General features: G+C 42.9%; 2 protein-coding genes across 3 annotated transcripts in view; both read left to right on the top strand.

Moving 5' to 3' along the window:
• sulf2a (sulfatase 2a) overlaps nt 1–17,269 on the top strand; it is a 52,793-nt gene extending 35,524 nt beyond the window's left edge. For both annotated transcript variants that reach the window (XM_056251524.1, XM_056251525.1), the window contains exons 12-21: nt 941–1,184; nt 1,292–1,388; nt 9,633–9,727; nt 9,817–9,876; nt 9,999–10,168; nt 10,257–10,399; nt 10,518–10,626; nt 10,737–10,770; nt 15,821–15,874; nt 16,238–17,269. In XM_056251524.1, the coding sequence (XP_056107499.1) occupies nt 941–1,184; nt 1,292–1,388; nt 9,633–9,727; nt 9,817–9,876; nt 9,999–10,168; nt 10,257–10,399; nt 10,518–10,626; nt 10,737–10,770; nt 15,821–15,874; nt 16,238–16,268 (1,037 nt within the window). In that variant the 3' untranslated portion in view covers nt 16,269–17,269. The remainder of the gene's footprint in view (nt 1–940; nt 1,185–1,291; nt 1,389–9,632; nt 9,728–9,816; nt 9,877–9,998; nt 10,169–10,256; nt 10,400–10,517; nt 10,627–10,736; nt 10,771–15,820; nt 15,875–16,237) is intronic.
• Nucleotides 17,270–18,075: 806 nt separating this feature from the next.
• arhgap46a (Rho GTPase activating protein 46a) overlaps nt 18,076–23,685 on the top strand; it is a 47,118-nt gene continuing 41,508 nt past the window's right edge. The window contains exon 1 of the mRNA XM_056251517.1: nt 18,076–18,263. Coding sequence (XP_056107492.1) covers nt 18,250–18,263 — 14 coding nt within the window. The 5' untranslated portion in view covers nt 18,076–18,249. The remainder of the gene's footprint in view (nt 18,264–23,685) is intronic.

Genomic DNA, 23,685 nt, shown 5'->3' with positions numbered 1-23,685 from the left:
TGTGTTACAGTATAGTTTTCTTGCAAGTGTTCTTGCTTGCTCAGTGGTTAGGAGTCTTTTTTTTTTAATGGAAAAGACTAATAATAATTGTGTATTTTGGAGCCACAGCATTGTGGGCAGCGCTTTGACATATAGCGCAGCTGTTGAGTTTAAGTCCTGGCTCAAGGTCCTTTGGTGATCCTGCCCCCCTCTCACTCTCTTCCCTGTTATTTCCTGTCTCGTCTATTCAGTTATAAATATTTTAATCACAATTTTAAATTATTAATATTAATGGGGCTAGTTCCAAGGAGGCCTGGAAAAAGCTGTTCGTTAGCATTCCCACTCATGAGGCAGTTACAATGTATCAGTTGCTTGAAACTCTTTGGAAGTGTGAAGTTTAAAATTTGCGAAAATAAGGAAAAGGTATTTTACACCTTTAAGATCCCCCAAAAAATGGAACTAGTAAACATCTACTATAATATAATGAAAAATTTCAGATATTTGTATGTAGCAAAATTATAGCAAAAATAAAAGAAGTCAGGAAACATGACTAATTTTAAATGGCAGCCAATGAAGAAACATGCTTTTTGCAGCCAGAGTGGCATCAGCCAAAAAGGGCTAACCGGATAATTATGCACATCAAAACCATATCCAGCATTTCAATTTTGACACAAATTGCCCACCTTGCCCATGCCATGTCATACCAAATCTGCATTATTTCCTTATTCTTGGAACAAAAACGAGATAGTTTGCAGAATGTCTGAAGTGCTCTTTTCCATGCAAAAAAATTGATGTTGATTTATACTGTCAAACTCCAAATAGGACAAAAATATACCAGTTCAATTCATTTTTAGGAATCGTGTTCATATAAAAGGTCAAATTAAACCATGACGTAGATATGATAGTAGTTTAAGCAATAATATACCTGTATCTGTAACAAAGTCCATATACAATATTCCAGAGTTGAAGACCAAGAAGAGTTTGCCACGGAATCGTTGGGCCCGCTCTGTCACGTATCACTTGGACTCAGATGTGTTCACTCTGGACCTGGAGAAGGGCTACCAGCCCCTCAATCTGAACACCAGCCTTATGCTAGGCAGAAAGCAGGCAGTGTATGGAGAGAATGAAGAATACAGCGGAATGGGGCCCGGAGACAACAACTTCAACACCCTCACGCCACCTGCTGCTCTTAAAGTCACCTACAGGTTCATTACATACAGTCAGTTACTGTGGATGATAACAACTAGTGGCAGTGAAAAATAATGAACAAATCTGTGGTTTCTATTTTGTAAAACTTTTCTTTTTTGTTCAGATGCTCAATTCTGATGAATGACACAGTCAGGTGTGATGGTGGATTATATAATTCTCTACAAGCATGGAAAGATCACAAACTACACATTGAGCATGAGGTAAGATCATGGTTAAATTGTTCTAATACAACCTGAATAAAAACAAAACAAAATAATGCTTAAATTTACTACATTCCCAACTAACATGAACGTTCAGACAAGGTTTTCTCAAAGTTATGAACAAAATGTTCTTCCAGTAACGTTAATAGAATGTTTGCTTAAAGGGATAGTTCACTTTGAAATTAATTTTTGATATGTTTTAGCTTACCTCCAGTGCATCCAAGATGTAGGTGTCTTTGTTTCCACAGTATCTTCAATTTTGATAATTTTAGGTAAAACCGTTGTTGTCTGTCAGTCATACAATGGAGGTGAAGGGGGTCCTCCTCAAAGAGCAGTCAAAATTAAACATTATTTAAAGGGTCACTCCACCCATTTCAACATTAATCTTTATTGAAAGTGGGTTATATATGTAGTCGAAATGTAAAAGAAATTTTGAATTTGGTGCCCTCTTGACCGAGAAAAGACAGAAAATAACTTTAGGGCGCATTTGTATGTAAGACAACAACTCCCACAATGCACCACGTTGCACAGCTCCGCAAGCCACTCCCACTAATCCAGAACAGCGCAAACATCAGAGAAATCTTTCTTCCGTCTACAAGAAGGCTAGCTGCTAAATGAGTTTGAAATTCATTTCACAAAAAATGTCTAGTTAGTTGGCTGTGGCGAGCAGGACGAGGGCGAGGGACGTGAGAGGACGACGCGAGTGATAATGAATGGCACCTGTGCAGCGGTCTCATATCTCTCACGGAGGAGCGGAAGCATAAAAGGAACAGGCCTGATTTTATGTTTTGTTTCTGTTGTGTGTGGCCAGCTGGCTTATACTTTTGTTTTGTATTTGTTTATTTTACTATTAAAATGTTTAAATGTTCGCCGGTTCCAGCCTCCTTCTTCCCACAACAACGAACCCCGTTACATTGGCAAACTCATTAGTGAATTACTCGTTTGTATTTCTTTCTATATGGTGAATTATTGCATGATACCTGGATTTTCAGTCAGGCGAAACTAGGATGGTTCACATCACAACACAAACGTCCGTGTGGTCGTCTGATTCAGAGATTTCGTCTAGGAGAAATTGCGATCGTTGAAATTCTTTGCAGCAGACGGACTCTATCTGTGTCTGCACAGCGAGAGCACACGCACCAGCAGCCCGCCTCAGCTCGACCCAGTCCGGGCTCCTCGTTCGCGACAGGCAGCCGCCTCCTGATCCTCCATCAGCCTCAGCTGCTCTTCACTATATTGCGGCTCGTAAAGATAGCCACGAAGAGTGGATTCGAGCAGCAGAATTTCAAAATCCTCTACTTCCATATCATGTTTAGTTTCTTCCGTCATTGTCGTAACTTCCTATCTCCACAGCGCTTGTTAGCTTAGCTTATAAACAAGATGGCTGATATTGCTTTCAGTATCTGCAAGTGAAGTCCCACCCACTGATCTGTGATAGCTCTGTTAGCGCATTAGGCACAACCCCCTATGGGCGGGTTTGAAAGGGTGGGAATTTGTGCTTGTAGTCTATACAGAAATCCCCCCTTTTTACACTTCCTCCTACAATGACGTCAAATGACGATTTTTGCGTCATTGTAGGAGGAAGTGAAAAAGGTAAATAGTAGATTTCTCTCGTCTCAGGGGAAAATGAAAGAATGTTGCACGACCATTCAATAGTATGACTGGTTGTCTAACAATGGACCTCTTAATGCAAATGGGTGGAGTGACCCTTTAATGACTCGTAAATGTAAGTACACATTGATGCCCTAAGACACGAAACGAGTGGTTTTTGTGAGAAAACGAACAGTATTTATATTGTTTTTACCTCTTGTAACCACAGCCATGCCCAAGTTATCTGAGGGCGCGGACGCTTCCGTGTGTGACGTGTACGCAGACTGGTGCATAGATATATATACCCTAGATGTCGCCTTGGCTAAGGTTTCGTTCCAATGAACTGCCGTCGCCAAGGTGACATCTAGTTTATCTATGCACCAGTCTGCGTACACGTCACACACGGAAGCGTCCGCGCCCTCAGATAACTTGGACATGGCTGTGGTTACAAGAGGTAAAAACAATATAAATACTGTTCGTTTTCTCACAAAAACCACTCGTTTCGTGTCTTAGGGCATCAATGTGTACTTACATTTACGAGTCATTAAATAATGTTTAATTTTGACTGCTCTTTGAGGAGGACCCCCTTCACCTCCATTGTATGACTGACAGACAACAACGGTTTTACCTAAAATTATCAAAATTGAAGATACTGTGGAAACAAAGACACCTACATCTTGGATGCACTGGAGGTAAGCTAAAACATATCAAAAATTAATTTCAAAGTGAACTATCCCTTTAAAGTTATCTGGTCTTTAATAATGTTCTCAAAACAGCACAAAAACATTTCTATACATCATTCCTGGAACTTTTTGTTGAAACATTTTAGTTCGTCTAACTTTTTTAAAATGTTCTCTTTCATAGGTTCACTCAACGCTGCGGAAAGCGCAGTGGGATATCCTCTGGATGTGCCGATTGCCTGAAGCCCTATAGAATCACGCCAATTCATTGGCTGATGGCGCTTGCGCAAAGCTGGCTCCGCCCCGACGCTCTTACGTCGTAGCATGATGAACGCGCGCGCGCCATCTTCTCCTCTGATTTCTCTGCCTTCACGAAGCGGTCACATCTCGCCCTTCGTTCGGTTTTTCTGAGCCCGAATTCTTCAAATTCAACTTCAGCTTTCGTCTCGACACTTCAGCGACTGGTATAAGTGGAACTCTGTTCTCCTTACAGTGAAGTGTCATGGATTATCGACGCTGCTCTCCGCCATGCGTTCGTTTTATCTCGAACGACGACCCTCACAGTAAGTGTGTTAAATGTATGGGTTTTTCGCATGCGCGTGAGGCTGTATTGGGATTGTCGAAATGTAAATTTTGTGACAATCTCCTTCTCAAAACCCTCCGCTCTAGACTCGCGGTTTTTGAGAAGGAGTCATTCGTTCCCCCCCGTCGCGCTCCCGAGACTGCTGAGGCCTCTCGTGGATCCGCGGCCTGGGGCTCGGATGTTGAGCTCGAGGATATTGAGTATGAGCAGACGGGCCTCGCCCTTTCTCTCCCTCCCTCTCCCGAGCACGCACGCGGCGCGGTTGAATTCGCGCATGATTATTTATGTCCCAGCCCGGGAGCCCGCGAATCGGTTTCTTTCGGTCTGGATGACGTGATTTACACTGCAGCCTCCGACTCCGAGGATTTCGGGCCTGCTTTGGCTGATGACGTTATCCCGCCTAGCGGCCAGGACGCGCGGCCTACTCCGGCCTACACTGAGCTTATTGACGTGCTGTCGCGCGCTACAGAGAAGCTCTCTATTGACTGGCCTGATGAGCCCCGCGAGTCTCAATCGTCCAAACTCGACGAGAGGTTCCTACGTGGCCCTAATTCTAGGCCAGAGCGAAGAAAGCTGCCCTTTTTCAGCGATCTGCATCACGAGATCTCCAGATCCTGGAAGCAGCCTTTCTCCGCACGCCTAACTAACGCGGCAGCCGCTGACTTCACCAACCTTGTGGGTTTTGTGGAGCAGGGTTATTCCGCTATTCCAGCGGTCGAGGACACGCTGGCTAACCACCTCGCCCCGTCGTCTGCACCGTCCTGGAAGGCGCGTCCCCTTCTTCCTTCCAAGGCTTGTAGGACTACTTCCTCCCTTATTGGGAAGTCTTACATGGCGGCTGGTCAAGCAGGCATGGCCCTGCATACCATGGCCATCCTTCAAGCCTACCAAGCGGACGTCTTGAAGGGCATGGATGAAGGAGAGGGACTGACGCCCGAAGCTGTCAAAGAGCTTCGCAAAGCCACAGATCTGGCCCTAAGAGGCACCAAACACACTGCTCGGGCTGTTGGTCGCTCTATGGCGGGCTCGGTTGCTGCAGAGCGCCACCTCTGGTTGAATCTCACGGAGATCCGAGACAAGGATAAGAGTTTCCTCCTGGATGCCCCTATCTCCCTCTCAGGTCTTTTCGGGGAGGCGGTCAACACGGTGGTTGAGAAGTTCCGTGCCGCTAAGTCTCAGTCGGCCGCGTTCAGGCAGTTTATGCCCAGGAGGGTCAGAGGGCCAAGAGACTCCAACCCTTCCCCTTCTCAAACCCGAGAACGCTCTGCTCATAGGGCTGAATTCCCTACTAGCAGGAGTGACCAGGCTCACCACCCTCCAACTACGGTCTGGGGAGCCCGAGGTCATCCATTTCCCCGCCAGCGCCCTCACAAGCGCCTTCAGCTGAAGCGGTCCAACAAATCGGCCGCTCCAGCCTCCTCGAGCCGTTCCTGACCCGCAGGTCAGAAGGAGGAGAGCCTCACCAGATCTACGAGGTTGGGACAGACCGCGCAAGCGTTTCTGCCCTCCTCCACCCGGCTCTCCTCATCCAACCTTGTCACCTTCGCCACCCAGCGTGTTTCGAAGTGCAGGTCCTGTTTCACTCTCTTCACCCAGTCCGGCGCAGGAGGAAGGAGACGCGTCTTGCTTTCTCCCCTCGCTCCCGGTGCACGTTACACCCGCCAATCGCTTCCTCGGAGGCACAGTTCGTTTTCCTCTGGAGCAGGCGGACCCAGTTACTTCTATCCAGGTGGTGGTACCCCCCAGTACGTGTCAGGACGCCAAGCGCTCTCCTCCACGGTCATCCGCGCCTCCCCATGGGAACCAGCGCGACACCCTACCTCAGGTATGTCCCTTGCACTGCAACACTCCTCTCCCTCTATCACATTTCGTTCAAGAATGGGAGCGTTTACCAGGGGTATTGCCTTGGATCCTTCGCACAGTTCGGCTCGGCTACACGCTTCAGTTTTGTCGCAACCCCCCCTGCTTCAACGGGGTCTTTCCTACTGTAGTCGACAGCGCCGCTCAGGCTTCTGTACTACAGCAGGAGATTTCATCCCTTCTGCTGAAGGGGGCGATAGAAGAGATTCCTTCGGGGGAAGTCGAACAGGGCTTCTACAGCCGTTACTTCCTGGTCCCGAAGAAGGGGGGCGGCCTGCGGCCGATACTAGATCTTCGTTGGTTGAATTTCTCTCTTTACAAGGGAAAATTCAAAATGTTGACGCTGAAGGCCATCATATCTCATATCCGGCTGGGGGACTGGTTCGTGACGATAGACCTCAAGGATGCTTATTTCCACATCCAGGTCGTACGGCGACACAGGAAGTTCCTCAGGTTCGCCTTTGGAGAAAAAGCGTACCAGTACAGGGTCCTCCCCTTTGGCCTCGCTCTAGCGCCAAGGACGTTCACAAAGTGTATGGATGCTGCTCTGGCCCCGCTGCGGCTCCAGGGCATCCATATACTCAACTACCTGGACGATTGGCTCCTTTTAGCCCACTCCAGAGAGTTGGTGACTCACCACAGGGACATTGTCCTCCGTCATATTCAGTCTCTCGGTTTGAGGTTGAATACGGAGAAGAGCGTTCTTACTCCAGCTCAGAACACGGTTTTCTTGAGGGTACGCATGGACTCCGTTCTTATGCAGGCCCGTTTGGCTCCTGCACGGATTTCCAGTCTGGTGACATGTCTGTCCCGTTTTGCACTAGGCCAGCATGTTTCCGTGAGCACCTGCCGCAGACTTCTGGGCCTTATGGCCGCGGTCTCCCCTGTGCTACCTCTGGGGCTACTCCACATGAGACCTTTTCTGTGGTGGATGAAGCTCTCAGGGGCTCGGCCCACGGGGCCAGCCCTTCGCCTATTGAAGGTGTCGCGCAGTTGCTTTCGCGCCCTGTCAATCTGGCGGGACCCCCTCTTCCTTCAGAAAGGAGTCGGTATGGGTGCGGTATTCCGTCGCCAGATGGTTACGACGGATGCCTCTCTGACCGGATGGGGAGCGGTTTTCGAGGGCAGGCCAGCGTGTGGGGTTTGGACTGGCGAGACCCTCTCGTGGCACATAAACAGCTTGGAGCTGAGGGCTGTCTTCCTGGCTCTTTGCCACTTTCTCCCTTTCCTCGAAGGACACCATGTCATTGTCAGAACGGACAATATGGCAGTAGTGTCCCATGTAAACAGACAGGGGGGTTCACGATCGCGCACCCTAGACAGGCATGCGCGTCACCTTCTCCTGTGGTCCCAGGACAAGTTCCTCTCTCTGAGAGCAGTTCATGTCCCAGGGATTCTGAACCTCGCAGCAGATTTTCTGTCGAGGCAGAAGCTCAGGTCTGGGGAATGGATGTTGAACCGCCAGACGGTGGCCCTGATCTGGGAGGTGTTCGGAAAAGCGGAAGTGGACCTCTTTGCATCTCATGAGTCGTCCCAATGCCCGCTTTGGTTCTCTCTGAGCCCTCCAGCTCCGTTGCCCACCCTTGGCCGATGCAGAAACTCTATGCCTTCCCGCCCATCAAGCTGATCCAGGCGGTTCTGTCCAGAGTGAGGGAGAGCGGAGTCCGCCTCCTTCTGGTAGCCCCATTCTGGCCGTCCCAGCCATGGTTTTCGGAGCTGATCCCTCTGTTGGAATCCTCCCCCTGGGAGATACCGGTCAGGGAGGACCTGCTTTCCCAGCTTCAGGGCAGGATATGGCATCCTCGCCCCGACATTTGGAAGCTGTACGTTTGGCCTATCAGAGGCCGTTACCTTTAAGCTTTGATCTCCCAACTGACGTTCAGGAGACCATTGCGAATGCTAGAGCCCCTTCGACGAGGAGGCTATATTCCTCCAAGTGGAGGGTGTTCGAGGCATGGTGCTTAGCACATGATAGGAACCCAGTTAACTGCCCAGTAGGCACAGTGCTGGAATTCCTGCAGGAAAAGTTTGCTTCCGGAGCGGCCGCTACCACTCTCAGAGTATATGTCGCAGCTATTGCCGCTCATAGAGAATCAGATGAGATTCCCTTGGGGAAACTGAGGTTAGTTTCGGCCTTCATGCGTGGGGTTAGGCGCCTAAAACCGGCTCGCCCCCCTAGTGTTCCCTCGTGGGACCTGTCAGTCGTCCTGGAGGGTTTGTCAGAGGCTCCCTTCGAGCCCTTGGAGTCAGCCCCTGAGCGGATTCTGACTCTTAAGGTTGCTCTTTTGTTAGCTTTATCTTCATTAAAGCGGATGGGGGATTTGCAGGCTCTCTCTATTAGTGAGTCATGCTTGGACTTCGCTCCTGGCCTGGTTAGGGTTACTTTGAGGCCGAGGTCGGGGTATGTACCCAAGGTTCTTTCCACGGCGTTCCGCTCTCAGGTTGTTAACCTTAACGCTTTCCACCCTCCTCCTTTTGCCTCTGAGGAAGAAAGGAAACTTAACTTGCTCTGCCCGGTCCGTTCTTTGAAGTTGTATGTAGATCGCTCAGGCGGTTGGAGGAAATCAAACCAGCTCTTGGTATGTTTTGGTGCTGGCCGCCGCGGGCTTGCAGCATCAAAGCAAAGGATTTCCCACTGGGTAACGGATGCTATTTCGCTGGCTTACGAGGTGCGTGGTTTGCCTTCACCTCTTAGCATCAGAGCACATTCCACCAGAAGTGTGGCTTCCTCTCAAGCTCTCTTTAGAGGGGCCCTCTTGGAAGACATTTGTGTGGCGGCAGGTTGGTCCTCTCCGCACACCTTTGTGAGGTTCTATAATTTAGATCTTGACATGACTCCAGGTTCCCAGGTTCTTTCTGCTTGAACCTGTCATGGTTGTTATTATTATTTGGTCTGGTACCAGTTATGGCAGCGCTTAGCTTGGCGAGTTTGGTATTTCGTTCCCACTGCGCTTTCCGCAGCGTTGAGTGAACCTATGAAAGAGAACGTCTCTGGTTACTTACGTAACCTATGTTCTCTGAATAGGGAACGAGACGCTGCGTTCGCTGCCAAGCTCCTCGCGCTGCCGACAGTTTTTCTTTTCGGCAGAGAAATCTGAGGAGAAGATGGCGCGCGCGCGTTCATCATGCTACGACGTAAGAGCGTCGGGGCGGAGCCAGCTTTGCGCGAGCACCATCAGCCAATGAATTGGCGTGATTCTATAGGGCTTCAGGCAATCGGCACATCCAGAGGATATCCCACTGCGCTTTCCGCAGCGTCTCGTTCCCTATTCAGAGAACATAGGTTACGTAAGTAACCAGAGACGTTACCACTTGTTTCAGAATTTTCAGAGAACATTCAAAAGTAAAGTTCCCATAATGTTTGCAAACTTATAAAATGGAATGTTCCCTTAACATTTGTATAACCAAGAAAAAAACTTTAAAAACGGGACATTTTGAAGATTCAGAAAACGTTTAACAAAACCTTCTTAGAACATTTTTTAGTTAGCTGGGTTAGGTTTTACTTTCAACCACTTTTTGCTCTTTATTTAGATTGAGACTTTGCAGACCAAAATAAAGAACCTCAGAGAGGTCAAAGGGCATCTAAAGCAGGTTCGACCAAAAGAGTGTGAATGCAACCAAAACACGTAAGCTTTTCATTCTTTCATTAACTGCTTAAGTGTTGGCTTGATCTTTTTCACACAACAGACATAATCATGTAATATTTGCTTTAAAGGTATCAGTACAACAATAGAGCACTGTTCAAACTCAAATCAGGGCGGATACATTCAGTCAAGTAGGTTTTCATTCATCATCTGTCATTAACTTCAAGGAAGGCACATTGACGCCTAATGTTGTAATCTAACTAACATACACTTAGACAGTTGATAGTAAAGACATCTATTCTTTTAATCTAAGTGGAATGACCTCCAAAGATAAGAAACAGTGGCTGATGAAAGAGCAGAAACGCAGGAAGAAGCTGAGGAAGCTCCTGAAGCGCCTCCGTAATAATGACACTTGCAGCATGCCTGGCCTCACCTGCTTCACACATGACAACCAACACTGGCAGACCGCCCCCTTCTGGACAAGTACCGCATAGCACATCACTCCAGTTGTTTTATGCCACAAAACTTTTTTAGTTAAATAATTTCACTTAAATTGTCTTTGTGTTGTCAGTGGGGACGTTTTGCGCTTGCACGAGTGCCAACAATAACACTTACTGGTGTCTGAGGACTATCAATGATACGCACAACTTCCTATTTTGTGAGTTTGCCACTGGCTTCCTGGAGTATTTTGATCTTAACACAGATCCTTATCAGGTAGATCTTTATCTTTTTATCTCCTTTACCATTTCTAATAATTTAATAAGATTTGTCAAGTAGTCATGGGAACCCCCATGATTTCCACTGCTGTTTTTTTTTTTTTTGCTGTGTGCAGCTGATAAATGGCGTGAGCACGCTCGATCGTGATGCGGTGAATCACATGCACCAGGAGCTCATGAAACTGCGCAGCTGCAAAGGTCACAGAGAGTGCAATCAGGAGACAGGTGAGTTATGCCACGTGTTTGATGAAATTTTTTGCTTTGATGTTGTTATTTCAACATAATACCAATAAATATACAATTTATAACCAAGTGACTCATCATATCTCTTACAGGTGGTAAAGAAAGAAACTCTTTGTACGATTATAGGTATGGCTTCATTCTTATATTTTATGGCTGATTAAAAAATAATATTATTCATGTTTATATATTTTATTCTGTCTGTATATATTTGAAATATAAATATTTTGTAACATTTATAAATGTTATCTTTTGATCAATTAAATATGTCTGCTGAAAAATATTATATTAAATATTATCAAAGAACCCTGAAAAAATTTATCAGGTTCCCATAAAAATATTAAGCAGCACAACTGTTTTCAACATTGATAATAACAGGAAATGTTTCTTGAGCACCAAATCTCTTAGATCATTAGAATGATTTCTGAAGGATCATGTGAAACTGAAGACTATAATGATGCTAAAAATTCAGCTTTGCAACCATTTGAATAAATTACTTTTTACAAAAAAAAGTAGAAAAATATTTAAATTCTAATAATATTTAATGTTTTTACTTAGTTTTTTATCAAGGGACTTCAAAGAATTATTATATACTCTATCATATTTATTAATTAGTTATAAAGTTAGTAGTGCTGGGCAACGATAAAAAAAATTAATCGCGATTAATCGCATGAATTTACCGTAAAACTTCAAATAGTGGCCCGGGCTTTTATTTACCCAAATCGTCGAACTGCATCGGCTTGTATTTGAGACAGGCGTATATATGAGACAGGCCTTTATAATTTAGTGTTGAGATGTCGTTCATTGAGTGTATAGGCCTGTCTCTAATCTCTAAAAATCTCCAAATGCTCCATGTGAAACTGCGGTCTTCCGACCTTTTACTATCGCGTTAATTGATTTTGATTACAGTTTTTCTCAAATGCTAAAACACAAAAGCCAATCCTCTAAATCAAATGACCAGTTGTCTAAACACATTTACTAAATCTAGCCATCATTTTCCAATATCATAAACACATTTCACATGAAGACACAATTCACAAAACACAATCCTCCGTTCTCATAAATCTTAACACATTTTTCCTTGCTAAAACACAAGTTGCAAAAGAACTCTGCTCATATTCTCAAATGAAAGCTCATGTGATGCAAAATGCTTGCCACAGTCAGCAATATTTGAACACAATGAACACACCTGGCGTCATTCATTACACACAACGACTCAAAATTGAAGACACTTGTTGCTAATGCTGTGACCACATGTATAAAAGCAAGTTCAGAGTGCACAGTTTGCTGAAGATTACAAACAAACACAATGGATGAAGGCAGAGTCAGGGGAAGAGGAATTCGAGTCAGAGGAGGGAGAAGAGCTGGCCATGGAAGAAGAGGAGCAGGCCAACGAGGAAGAGGAGAAGGTCCAGGAGGGAGAGCAAGACAACCTCGCACCATCATTACGGACGAGATGCGAGCAACAGTCATTGACCATGTCATTGTCCATGGCATGACAATGGCTGAAGCAGGACTAAGAGTCCGTCCAAACCTGAGTAGGTTCACCGTGGCCACCATTATCAGGGCATTCAGACAACACAACAGGTATTGTCAACACATGTTTCTTTCTTTAGAGTTGAAAGAATGCCACATAGAGGTGGGAGGGTTGCCATATTTACAGTGGCACAAGAAACCCTCATTGTGGATATGGTTCGTGAGAACAACCTCATTAGACTCCGGGAGATCAGAGACAAAGTCATTGCCGATAATGTCAACTTTGAGAGCATTGATGATGTCAGCTTGGCCACAATAGACCGAGTTCTCCGGCGCCAAAAGATGCGGATGAAACAGGTCTATAGGGTTCCCTTTGAGCGCAACTCTGCGCGACACAAAGACCTACGTTACAAGTATGTGCAAGTAAGTATACATCCATGTTCACAGTACAGTTAGTGGACATACTGTGTTGCTCAGTGGCCTACAGTACTTCTGGACAATACTGTGCTACCTGATTGACTGTTGTTCTGAACACCTGTGCACTTTCACATTTTCACAGAGGATATTACAGTTGGACGCGATGGCTAGACCTCATGAGTACCTCTTCCTGGATTAGGCTGGCTTCAACCTGCAGAAACGAAGGCAAAGAGGCCGTAACATCATTGGCCAAAGAGCCATCACTGAGGTTCCTGGCCAACGGGGGGGGTAATATTACTCTTTGTGCGGCCATGGGTTTGGAGGGGCTTGTCCACCGGCATGCTGTCCTTGGGTCTTACAACACCCAACGTCTCCTCACCTTCCTAGAGGAGCATTTATGTGATCATTTGGGACAATGTACGCTTTCACAGAACAAACCAAATCAGAGAGTGGTTCACCACCAACAGTAACCACTTTTTAAACGTCTGTCTGCCACCCTACTCCCCTTTCCTGAACCCTATAGAGGAGTTCTTCTCATCGTGGAGATGGAAGGTTTATGACAGACAACCATACACTAGAGAGAACCTCCTAAGGGCAATGGAGCTGGCCTGTGTTGACATCCCAGTGGAGGCCTTCGAAGGATGGATTCGCCATTCCAGGGCGTTTTTCCCACGGTGCCTGGCAAGAGACAATATAGCCTGTGATGTGGCCCGATGCCGCACAGTGATTGTGGTGTGTGTGTGGTGTGAATAAAGTAAATAAAAAACTTCACACCCTGATCATGTTTTCAAGAGTACTGTTGTGTGCAATAGATTCTGTTTTTGCATTGAGTTGTGTTACAGTAGTGTACATGCAGAATTTATACTCTTCATATGAAACTCACAAATCTAAATGCCTAATCCTCTGCAGAGATCTAAGAAGATCCATTACTGTAAAGTTTCTAAAAATATGCATTGGCAGTTATGAAACAAAGAACCTTCTCACAAATTGAGCATTGTGTTTTCAATTGTTTTGCTGTAGTGTGTAATGATGTGTATAGTGTTTACATTTTTGAAAGCTTCGAGCTGCTCTTTTGGTGTGAAAGTTTGAGTTTTGAAGTGAGAAGGTGTGGTTGTGTTTATGTAGCTTTAGAAAAGGGTGTTGTGTTTAGACATTGGGGAACATGGAGGAAACGTTTGTGAAATGTGTTTTAGCATTTGAGAAAAACTGTAATATGCGCGAGGGAGAGAGAGCAGGACAGCGCTCGTTGTTTGAAGACGGGAGAGTGCGCGCGCGCGGTCGGGGCGCTCTCTCTCTCTCTCTCTCTCTCTCTCTCTCTCTCTCTCTCTCTCTCTCTCTCTCTCTCTCTCTCTCTCTCTCTGCTCGTAACGCGCCCTGTCAAGCGCAGCAGTCATTCTATTCTACATCACTCATCCGATAAAAAAAAAGGCTTTGAAGGGACAAAAATGTGTTTTAGCGGGCGATCTGGCGGTTTTAGAGGATTAAATACAACCCGAAACTAAAAAACAGACCCGGCCTCTATTTGAGACCGGCCTTTATTTACCCAAACCTGCAGCCACACCAGGCGTGTAAAAGAGACAGGCGTCTATTTGGGACTCGGTTATTATTTGAAGTTTTACGGTATTGCGATTAATCGCGATTAATCACATTGTTACGCGCAAGAGTGAATAGTGTCTAGTGTATTGCGCACTTTTGATTTAAATGTACTGCTATATACACAAAAGTGCAATAACATGTGGTTTGCCAATACTTTAAACAAATAAGGTGCTTTATACCAGCAGTATTCCCTTTACACAGTAGCAATAAAATATTTATTGTAAATCTCAACTTAAACATTAATGTAATCAAATCAAATATTAAAACAAAGCTATGCCACTGCCAGGGCATTACCTTGTATCTAGCTTGTTAAAACGAGTCCAGCTTTCTTGTTTTTTTTTTCTGAACAGGTATCAACAGGTATCTTTTATCAGGGAGCAGCAGAAACAGTCTATGTAGTCAGAGGTCATGACCACTACTACAGATATAAGTCGACCAACGTTACTTCTCTGATAGTAGCTTAGGTTTTGTCATGACATGGTTTCCCACGTACACTAAAATTACATTAAACAGATGTAAAGCCCAATTTATACTTCTGCGTCGAACTCACGGCGTAGCTACGTACCTGCTGTGTGTAGCGCGCGTACCCTGACGTGCACCTCTCCAAAAATGTAACAATGCGTCAATTATACGCGTACCGCAAGCGCTGTGATTGCTAGAACCGACAAGGTAGTGCGACAAGCGAGTGTGTTCACTGTGAAACTGTTGCGGTCATGCTCGCCTCACGCACGCGCCCGCGCCCTCCCGTTGCCGAAGTTGAATTGACGACGCGCAGCACAAATCATTGGAAGAGAGACTGATCCTCGGCTCGCTGTTTGTGAGTTTCCACAATCTAAATAGTTATCAGGACGTCATCAACAGAAGGGAATTCATATGACAGCGCATCTCCACTAAACTAAACGCAGGCCTATCAGGTAAAGTTATGTATAATTTTAATTTAGGTTAAAAAGGCTACAGCTGCGTAGGTAGCGCACAGAAGCCATTGCCATGGTTACTATATCCATAGAGCGCCTGTCATTCACTCGCGGAGCGCTGTCTCCCTTTCTGTTCACCTGAGAGAACCTGCCAAAGCCCCTCCACTGCTTGTTTGGGTGGGTTATTTCCTGGCTGACCAACATCCCACCCCTCCTGTGATCCATGGTTTGACTGTAGGCCTATGTGTATTCAGAGCCAGTGAGCAACGGACTTTCAAAATAATTAAAAAAAAAAAAAAACTGCGTTAACGTGCGATATAAAATTGTCGGCATTAATTAATAAATGCGTTAACGCGATAATAACGCGTTAACTTGCCCAGCCCTAAAAGTTAGTTATAAAGGCTTTAACAGATCTGAATCTTGGGAAATAAATAATGTCCTATCTGTGTTGTGTGTGTGTGTGTGTGTGTGTGTGTAGCCTATATGTGGTTTATGAGGTCACAAATGTATATAATGACATGGGTATTACAACATAAACATGGTTTATGAGGACACCATTTTATACACATGAACAGTATAAAAACCATTATGGCTATGGAGAGGATGGTAATACAATAAATATAATAAAAAGTTTTTTGTTTTTTTAGGGTTGTGTTTAGGAGTAGAGAGCGTTATAGGGGATAGAACATACAGTTTGTACAATATAAAAGTCATTGTCTATGGAAAGTCCCCATAAAAAATGAAAACCCAACTTGTGTGTTCTCCACATGCTTCAGGCCCCTTCATCGTCGAAAGAGGCCAAAAGTGAAGAAACCATCCTCCAAATCAATGTGAGTTTGTTGTACACACCATCTGCTTAATATAATTCAGCCAGCCAGTTATCAGCACTAATCCTCAGTAGTCCTCCTCCCTCTGTCATACAGTGTATGTGCATGCTGTCCCTCGCTGCATGAGCAGCTTTTCAATTCTCCGGACATTCCTTTAGATGCACACGTGACGACAAGAGTCCTTCATTACTGATAAGAAAAAGTGTGTTAACAAAGTACAGAGTGGTGTAGACCGCCCCACTGCCATAATTACACTTTGTCCTCGTTTTGTACATGACTTTCTTTTGTCTTTATGTTGTTCTTACTTTGCTCAAACCTAGACTCCTGTTATCAGAAGTAAGATATTTTTATTGTCTGTTTACACAGGGGCCAAATTTGGGAAGGATGGGTAGGTTAGTTTATCCCTACTATCCACTGTGAATGATGCACAGAGGTGAGGAATGTGGACTGATGAACTTCTGACCCGAGGACAGCAAGTAAACTCTGCAAACGTCCAGCTATTATGAAGTGTGGATTCGGAGAGAGTCATATCAGTGTGGCCATCTCATTTTCTCTCTCAACGCATTTTTCTATTTACAGTTTTTGATTCACTACATTTTTGGGAACTTTTTAATGAAAGACTTCTACCATGGAAACTTTTTACCATAAGGGACTTCGATGGAGTTTTTTTTTTTTAAATGAGCCAATCTCTATCCAACCCGGCACCTAACATTTCGTGGCTAAGATCAGTCACCTTCACTGTTCTCATAAGACAAGAAAACTCACATGGCTCATCATTGAGATATAAACTTGTCACCTATAAACACACTACTCCTTTATTATTCCTGTAAGACTGTGATGTGGGACTCTGATACTGTGTTAAATACAGGGCCGACGTGCTCTGACTTCGTTGCTGCTGTGGATATTGTAATATTACTCTCAAACTGAAAATCCCAAGGAAACGTCATGATACTTTACACATGTTGTGCTATAATAATAATGTCACCAACTTATGTGACTCCGTTCATGGAAATGTTGCTTTTTGAAACATGGTGCTACTGTAAGTTAACACTTGGAACTGAATGCTGCATAATATGTATTTGAATGTATGTGCAATTAATGTAAATATTAGTTGCCTATATTTTTACCAGACTGAATATATGGGAGTTTCTCTTCGTGACTGTTCTGAAAAAAGAGCACCCTCAGTCTAACAAATGTTTTATGTTTATCTGAATGCACTTATGAATAACATACTAAACAGTGTTGGAGTAATGATGTGTTATTATAATAGTTAAATGCAAATATCTGTGTAGGTGTCATCACAAACCAATTCCTTCCCCTTTTGATGTTTTCCATTGGCTTAAAAAATGGAAAGCAATGAAGGTACAGTAGTTGGTGAATAAAGTGTTAAATACCCAGGTTTACGCCTTTTTCATATTCCCCATATATATATTTTTGTTATAGGGAACAACTAAAACCAGTCTAAAACTAATTTACTGGTTTTTACTGGTCTCTCATGTTTGTCTGTTGGCTACTTTTGATTGCAGGGGTTTTGGGCACTTTTAAGCTCATCAGACTGTGAGACCATCCGAAGACTTTATCCAAACTGGGAGACCATTTAAACCAGCCTATAAAACTATAGTTTTTTTTGTTTGTTTTTTTGCCTTTTATGAATATTCTAAATTTGTATGTTTTACTTATAAAAGATATGTATGCGGGTCCAGGTCTCTCATCTTGTTTTTGAAACCCAATCTAAGCTGGTTTGCTGGTCTTATTTTCCCTGCATGGTGTTAGTTTCAGTGGTTTTTGTTTACCTATAGTAGACCATGTGGCTGGTCAGCTACATCAGCTGAACCCCATTTGAGCCATGATGGGATACCATTGAAAAAAAGAAAGGATAGCTTTTTCAGAAGGATATCATAACTGAGAAACATTTTGTGCTCCGTTGTGTTGCCTTATTCGCCAGCAGGTGGCGCTTTCTGAATAATCCGATATTCTGTAAATCCCTTCAGGCAATCAAATATACGAATCCAACTCCACCTGAATTTGCACCTGTCTTGCAGTATAAACCAACACAAAAACTCTCCACCACATGTAGTTTGTTTTACTAAACTTTTTGGGCGTCACGTTTACTCCGTGTCAGCCAGGTAAACTGGAGTTGCAGTATCTGTGTGTAGGGGGGTGGAGAGAGAGAGCGAGCGGTGCTCACGAGACACCCCCCAGCCATCCAGACCAGCTCACGCGCACGCAGCCAGCACAGGCGCGCGAGCATTCAGGACTCTGAACATATCACGAAGCCCTCGCGCAGGACGTCCGACAGACCGAGGAGATAAAGTTTTACCGTCTTTACGCTATCCTTTTATACTTTTTTGTGGTTTAACCGTACAATGTGAGAAGAAATGGCTGGGAAAAAGTAAGTTTGAATCTTTCTTTTGGAAAATTAACCAAGTTTTGACACGAGAAGTTAGCGCGGTGTCTCTCTTGTAACGTTACGTTAGCCCCTCAACTAGTTTTAGATCTGTAACTTAAAAATGAACTATTACTCACTATGAAACTATAAATAGAACTCAATTTGCTTAAGATGTCGGCTATAAATCAGTATGAAGGAAAATATGGAGATTGTGTGAATGAAGAGATGATTTTCCCACGACTCGTCACGAGGAGTCAGTCAAATGTGATATTTTGTTCAGTTTGCTGCTGTCGTTTGTTCAGTCGTGTCATTAAATCAGCATCACTGCCGGAGGCCAACTGTTTCGGCCATATGTATTTGAACTGATTTGATTTGAACCGACTTCACTATAAACATAGCTCAGTCACAGATTATTGGCTGTTTTGACTAATTTAGTGTTCCTGTTACTGTTATCTCAGACTGATCTCATCTGATAAAAAAAAGGATAAACTACTACAGTCCTGTTCACTGATCTTGAGACATGGAACAAAACAGGTTTCACAACTTTACGTTACCCGCCGTTCGATTTGTTTTAATTCCACTCTTAAGTAATCAGAGATGATCACTACTATGTAGTTGGCTGCCTCTTTTTAATGTGTCCACTGTGTTTGGTCACTACATATTTATTGAAATAAATAAATAAAATCAGGGAGTATCAAAGTCATATCTTTTTCCTGAAGATCTTTCCATATTTCACTCCATTTGAGTTCAACAAATCACAAGCTCTTGTGAGATGTATGTTTTGTATATAATTTAACTGTGCTTATAAATAGTTTTCTGTCACAATCGTGATATTTACACACATCATACAAATGATAAAGATTATTTTTAATTATGATCTAATTTCTCTAATTAAGACTTCAATTTTCCCCCTAATTTTAAGACTGTCCTATTAGCAGCAGCATACTACTATAACTACAGGAAAAAAAATATTAGTGCATTTAATACACCAAATGATGGCTTGGTGACAATTAAATAGATGGAGCTTAAAATAACCATCCGTACACTCTATTTATTCATTATTGAACTGCTTGATTTGTCCGTTTTTTATAATATATATATATATAAGGCATAATGGCACAATCTTTTTTTTCTTTTTCTTTTATCTGACAAATGACAAATGCGCATTTTGAGAGAAAATGGAAGAACATGTTGAATCACAATAATTCCTTGATATGTAAACTATACTTAGTTTTTAACTGTTTTGTTCCAGACAGTATTCAAGAATCAGTCTTGTATCAGATATTGAATGTGGTCTAATTCCTAATATCGGCTGATGGTTACAGGAAACCACCAGAACCCTCTTTTGATATCCCACAATACCTTCTGTCGCCTTTACTGTGGTTAGAAGCATTGAAGTCACATAATGTGAGCTGTGGACGCATGTTGCTTTAGCTGGTGCTGCACTGCCAGAAAAACACAGAGCATCTGTTTAGTGCAGGGTTACAGATGTACGAATTAATTAAATTCATTAAATTAAAATGTAGTCTTTTTCCACCCTGAGCGTGATTATGACACAGATGCTGAAGTGTAAATAGATGAAAAGAGGTGGTTGAAAGACTTCTGTGAGTGTGCACTGTTTGATGTAACACTTTGATCAGCCGTTGTATTGATGGCTCTCTGTTCCTCTCTCCGAGTTCCCTGTTCAGAAGCTGAGCAGGGGCATGACATTGGACACTTGACGCTTTTAACATTGCCATGTCTCTATGAAGCTCAAGTTTGAAGCTTGTTTTAAAATTCTTCAGATGTGTTCTAGTTTTGCACCATTTTGAAGAAACTCTAATATGATAAGACCACTGACTGAAGTTAATGGACACTTTTATGGTCTGTTCCAGCTAGTGAGTGTAAATGTATGTTTTGACAGGCTGAGGTTTATCTTTGATCCAGAATGAGATCTTACAATAGGATGTTTTCTCCTGTTTGCATATCTGGTACACAATAGTGTGCAGACAAAGGGAGGACGTAGCATTGTGACAGCAGTTTAGCATCAGTGTTTTAACAAGACCTTTGAGCTCAATGTGAAAAGCACGCACCGATCTCCAGTGCTCAGCCTGAGGCCATGTCTCACGCGCCAATGAGTTGCTTTTCTATTCCAGGTTTGTTTTTTCATCTTGTCAGATGAGGATGATTCTGTTCTTTTGTGTAGATGATATACTATGAATCTGTGCGTCACAAATAGTCGTGTGGTTAAAAAAAACATTAATTTCAGCTGTCATTTGCTCTGGCAAAGACATTGACAGATCACTGGGTTTTCTGTTGCACGCATTTCTGTTATGCGTCTAATTTAAATGAGCAATTTTAAAAGAATTTCCATATCTTTTCAAAAATACTGGTCATCTTAAAGTTGGTATGTGGAAATTCATCCTATCCATTTTCTAAATAGATCTTATGGATCTTATTGTGAACTGTTCATCTATAGATTTTTTTTTATAAAGCTCAATTTTGGGCTCATATTTTTGATCCCATGAAAACGACTTCCATTTCTTTGTTGATGAAACCCTGGTCCTTTCTTACAATTTTGCAAGTTTGCATTCAGGTCTCCCTCCATCCAATTAACAGCTGATGGGTAGAACTGCCCTTATTTTTCTCAATAATCTGTTTCACACAGATGTTCGTCACAGAGTGTTACATTGTGACTTTACCGACTAGTTGACTAATTGCTTTAAACACTGTGTTTCTTAGACACATTATTTAAAGGGTTAATTTGATCCAAAAATGAAAATTCTGTCATAATTGACTCACCCTTGTAAGACTTTAAATCCAAACCCGTAAGACTTTCGTTCATCTTCGAAACACAAATAAAGATATTTTTAATAAAATCTGAGCCAGTTCTGCACTCTCCATTGACAGTCTACGCAACTACCACTTTGACGTTTCAAAACGTTCTTAAAGAGATCTTAAAACGAATCCATATGAATTGAGTGGTTTAGTCAAAGTTTGTTTATATTCACATAATAAACATTCAACCCACACATCAGTTAACCTGTTTAAATGCTTTGGATTTTATGGGCCAACATAACTGAGCCAACAAATAACAGTTGGACATTATTTTATCACTGCATTATTTGATCATAGCCTTGTGAAACACTTTTATATTAGTGTTGTTATCTTAATTGTTTTACTGGTATATTAATTCCCATGTTTGTTCAGGATGGGGCACTTATAATGCAGCTGTTTACTCCACCTTGACAATTTGTACTGTTAATATGCTAATCTTCTCCAAAACTTGAAAGCATTATTTTTATCCTGTCCTTACTTACTCCCTACTAAGCTCTGAAACAAACATTAAAGGATTAGTTCACTCCAGAATTAAAATTTCCTGATAATTTACTCACCCCCATGTCATCCAAGATGTTCATGTCTTTCTTTCTTAAGTCAAAAAGATATTAAGCTTTTTGAGGAAAACATTCCAGGATTTTTCCCAATAATGGACTTCAACGGGGACCAACGGGTTGAAGGTCTAAATCGCAGTTTCAATGCAGCTTCAAAGTAGGGATGCACCGAAATGAAAATTCTTGGCCGAAACCGAAAACCGAAAAAGAGGAAACCAAGGCCGAAAACCGAAACACCGAAAGAAATTATTCCAATTATTAGTACCATTGCATTTAATTATGGCTATGACTGTGTACAAACTTGACTAAATTTAAAAGAGTAAACATATGTTTTAATTTTTTTTAAACATTTAATTGCAGTCAACCTGTCATGTTAATCCCAGGGGCCAGATCTAACCCTGCGTTCATTCTCAAGGTGTTTAGTTAGTAGTACCATGGGATGAATGAAGCATTTGCATGAAGCAGGAAGGGACATAAATTTCAAAGAATAAATCAATTACAAATTATGCAAATATTTATTTAGCACATTGCAACAATGCACAGTATAAAATAAAATTCAAACTAAAATGTTTAACTTGACCCCACTCATGTGTACATTAAATAATAATCTACTGGCCTGCAGAAAGGTTTTAAAATTAAATGTTCTCTCATAAAAACAAAGCCGAACAAGGACTTCTCATCACACCAGCACCCAGTTTGCACGTCTAAATTAGTTGCTTACATTTTAAAAAATGAGCATACAATAGCATAAAAAGCCTTTTTTAATGAACAAAGGTCCAGGTTTAATACAAATGTACACGAAACTTAATGAAATATGTTTAGTGAAATTAGAAAATATTTAAGAGAGCGTTAATTTAGTTGTATACATACTTGTTCCCATATACATATTTTTTGTAATGTCACAAGTAATAATCTCAGGGTTTACTGGGTTTTACATAATTATTTTTGTATTGGTGGTGGTATACTAAAAAATAAACATTGTCACGTGTTTATCTTTCTTCTTCTCACCGATTCGTGATGGTTAGAGGACAGTTACTTGAGTCGTCCCCTGTCGTTTCAAAGAATAGTACAACGGCGAGCGCGTCAAGTATAAACGCCTCGACCGTTTGGAGAGGTGCGCGCGCTGTCTGTGGAGACTCGCGCTGCTGAGGCAGGCGAAAGTATAAACAAGGCTTCCGTCTCCTCGCGGGTTCAGATATACTGAAATACGTCCACACCGCAGACATGTTGCTTCAGACAAGCACGTGCAGGTCGCGGTTTCTGTTTGCGTCATCACAACATTTCGGCCGTATTGTTTCGGTGATAAAAGTCTTTCGGCCGAAAATTTTCGGTGGCCGAATATTCGGTGCATCCATACTTCAAAGAGCTCTACACGATCCCAGCCGAGGAATAAGGGTCTTATCTAGCGAATTGAAAAAAAAAAAATTATATAACCACAAATGCTCGTCTTGCATTAGCTCTGCAATGCGCGTTCATGACTTTACACATTATTTAGTCCAGTTGGTGGTCATCCGTGATGTAGGCGGAAGTACCGACCAAGTGTTTACTGTAGCGAAGTACTGTACTGAGTTTTTCGCCCTACCCTACCTTCTGCCTTCATCACACGTGACCTTTCCAACGTGATTGCGTAATGCGTGAAGTTGTGGACGAGCATCGCAACTCGTTGGTCCCAGTTGAAGTCCACTATATGGAGAAAAATCCTGGAATGTTTTCCTCAAAAACCTTAATTTCTTTTCGACTGAAGAAAGAAAGACATGAACATCTTGGATGACATGGGTGTGAGTAAATTATCAGGAAATTTTAATTCTGGAGTGAACTAATCCTTTAACAACTAGTTAGTTGGGCATTCGGGGGTCCCAATTCCCATCTCATTGGAGCTCGCTTTGACAACGTTGTCCTTTGAGGTGGTTAGGGGACCTCTGACCCTGCTCCCACCCAGTCACTCAGCCTGACCTGAGAGGAAATTTGATGCGTTGAATTTGATACTTTTAAACACTAAAAGTAAGACTTTAACTTGTTGCCCGTCTGACCGGACAGCGGACACGTCATGATAA

This window comes from Rhinichthys klamathensis, unplaced genomic scaffold (genome assembly GCF_029890125.1).
Source record: "Rhinichthys klamathensis goyatoka isolate OS25496 unplaced genomic scaffold, OSU_Roscu_1.1 h1tg000082l_1, whole genome shotgun sequence".
NCBI classification, from domain to species: domain Eukaryota; kingdom Metazoa; phylum Chordata; class Actinopteri; order Cypriniformes; family Leuciscidae; genus Rhinichthys; species Rhinichthys klamathensis.
This window is presented reverse-complemented; position numbering and strand designations above follow the sequence as displayed.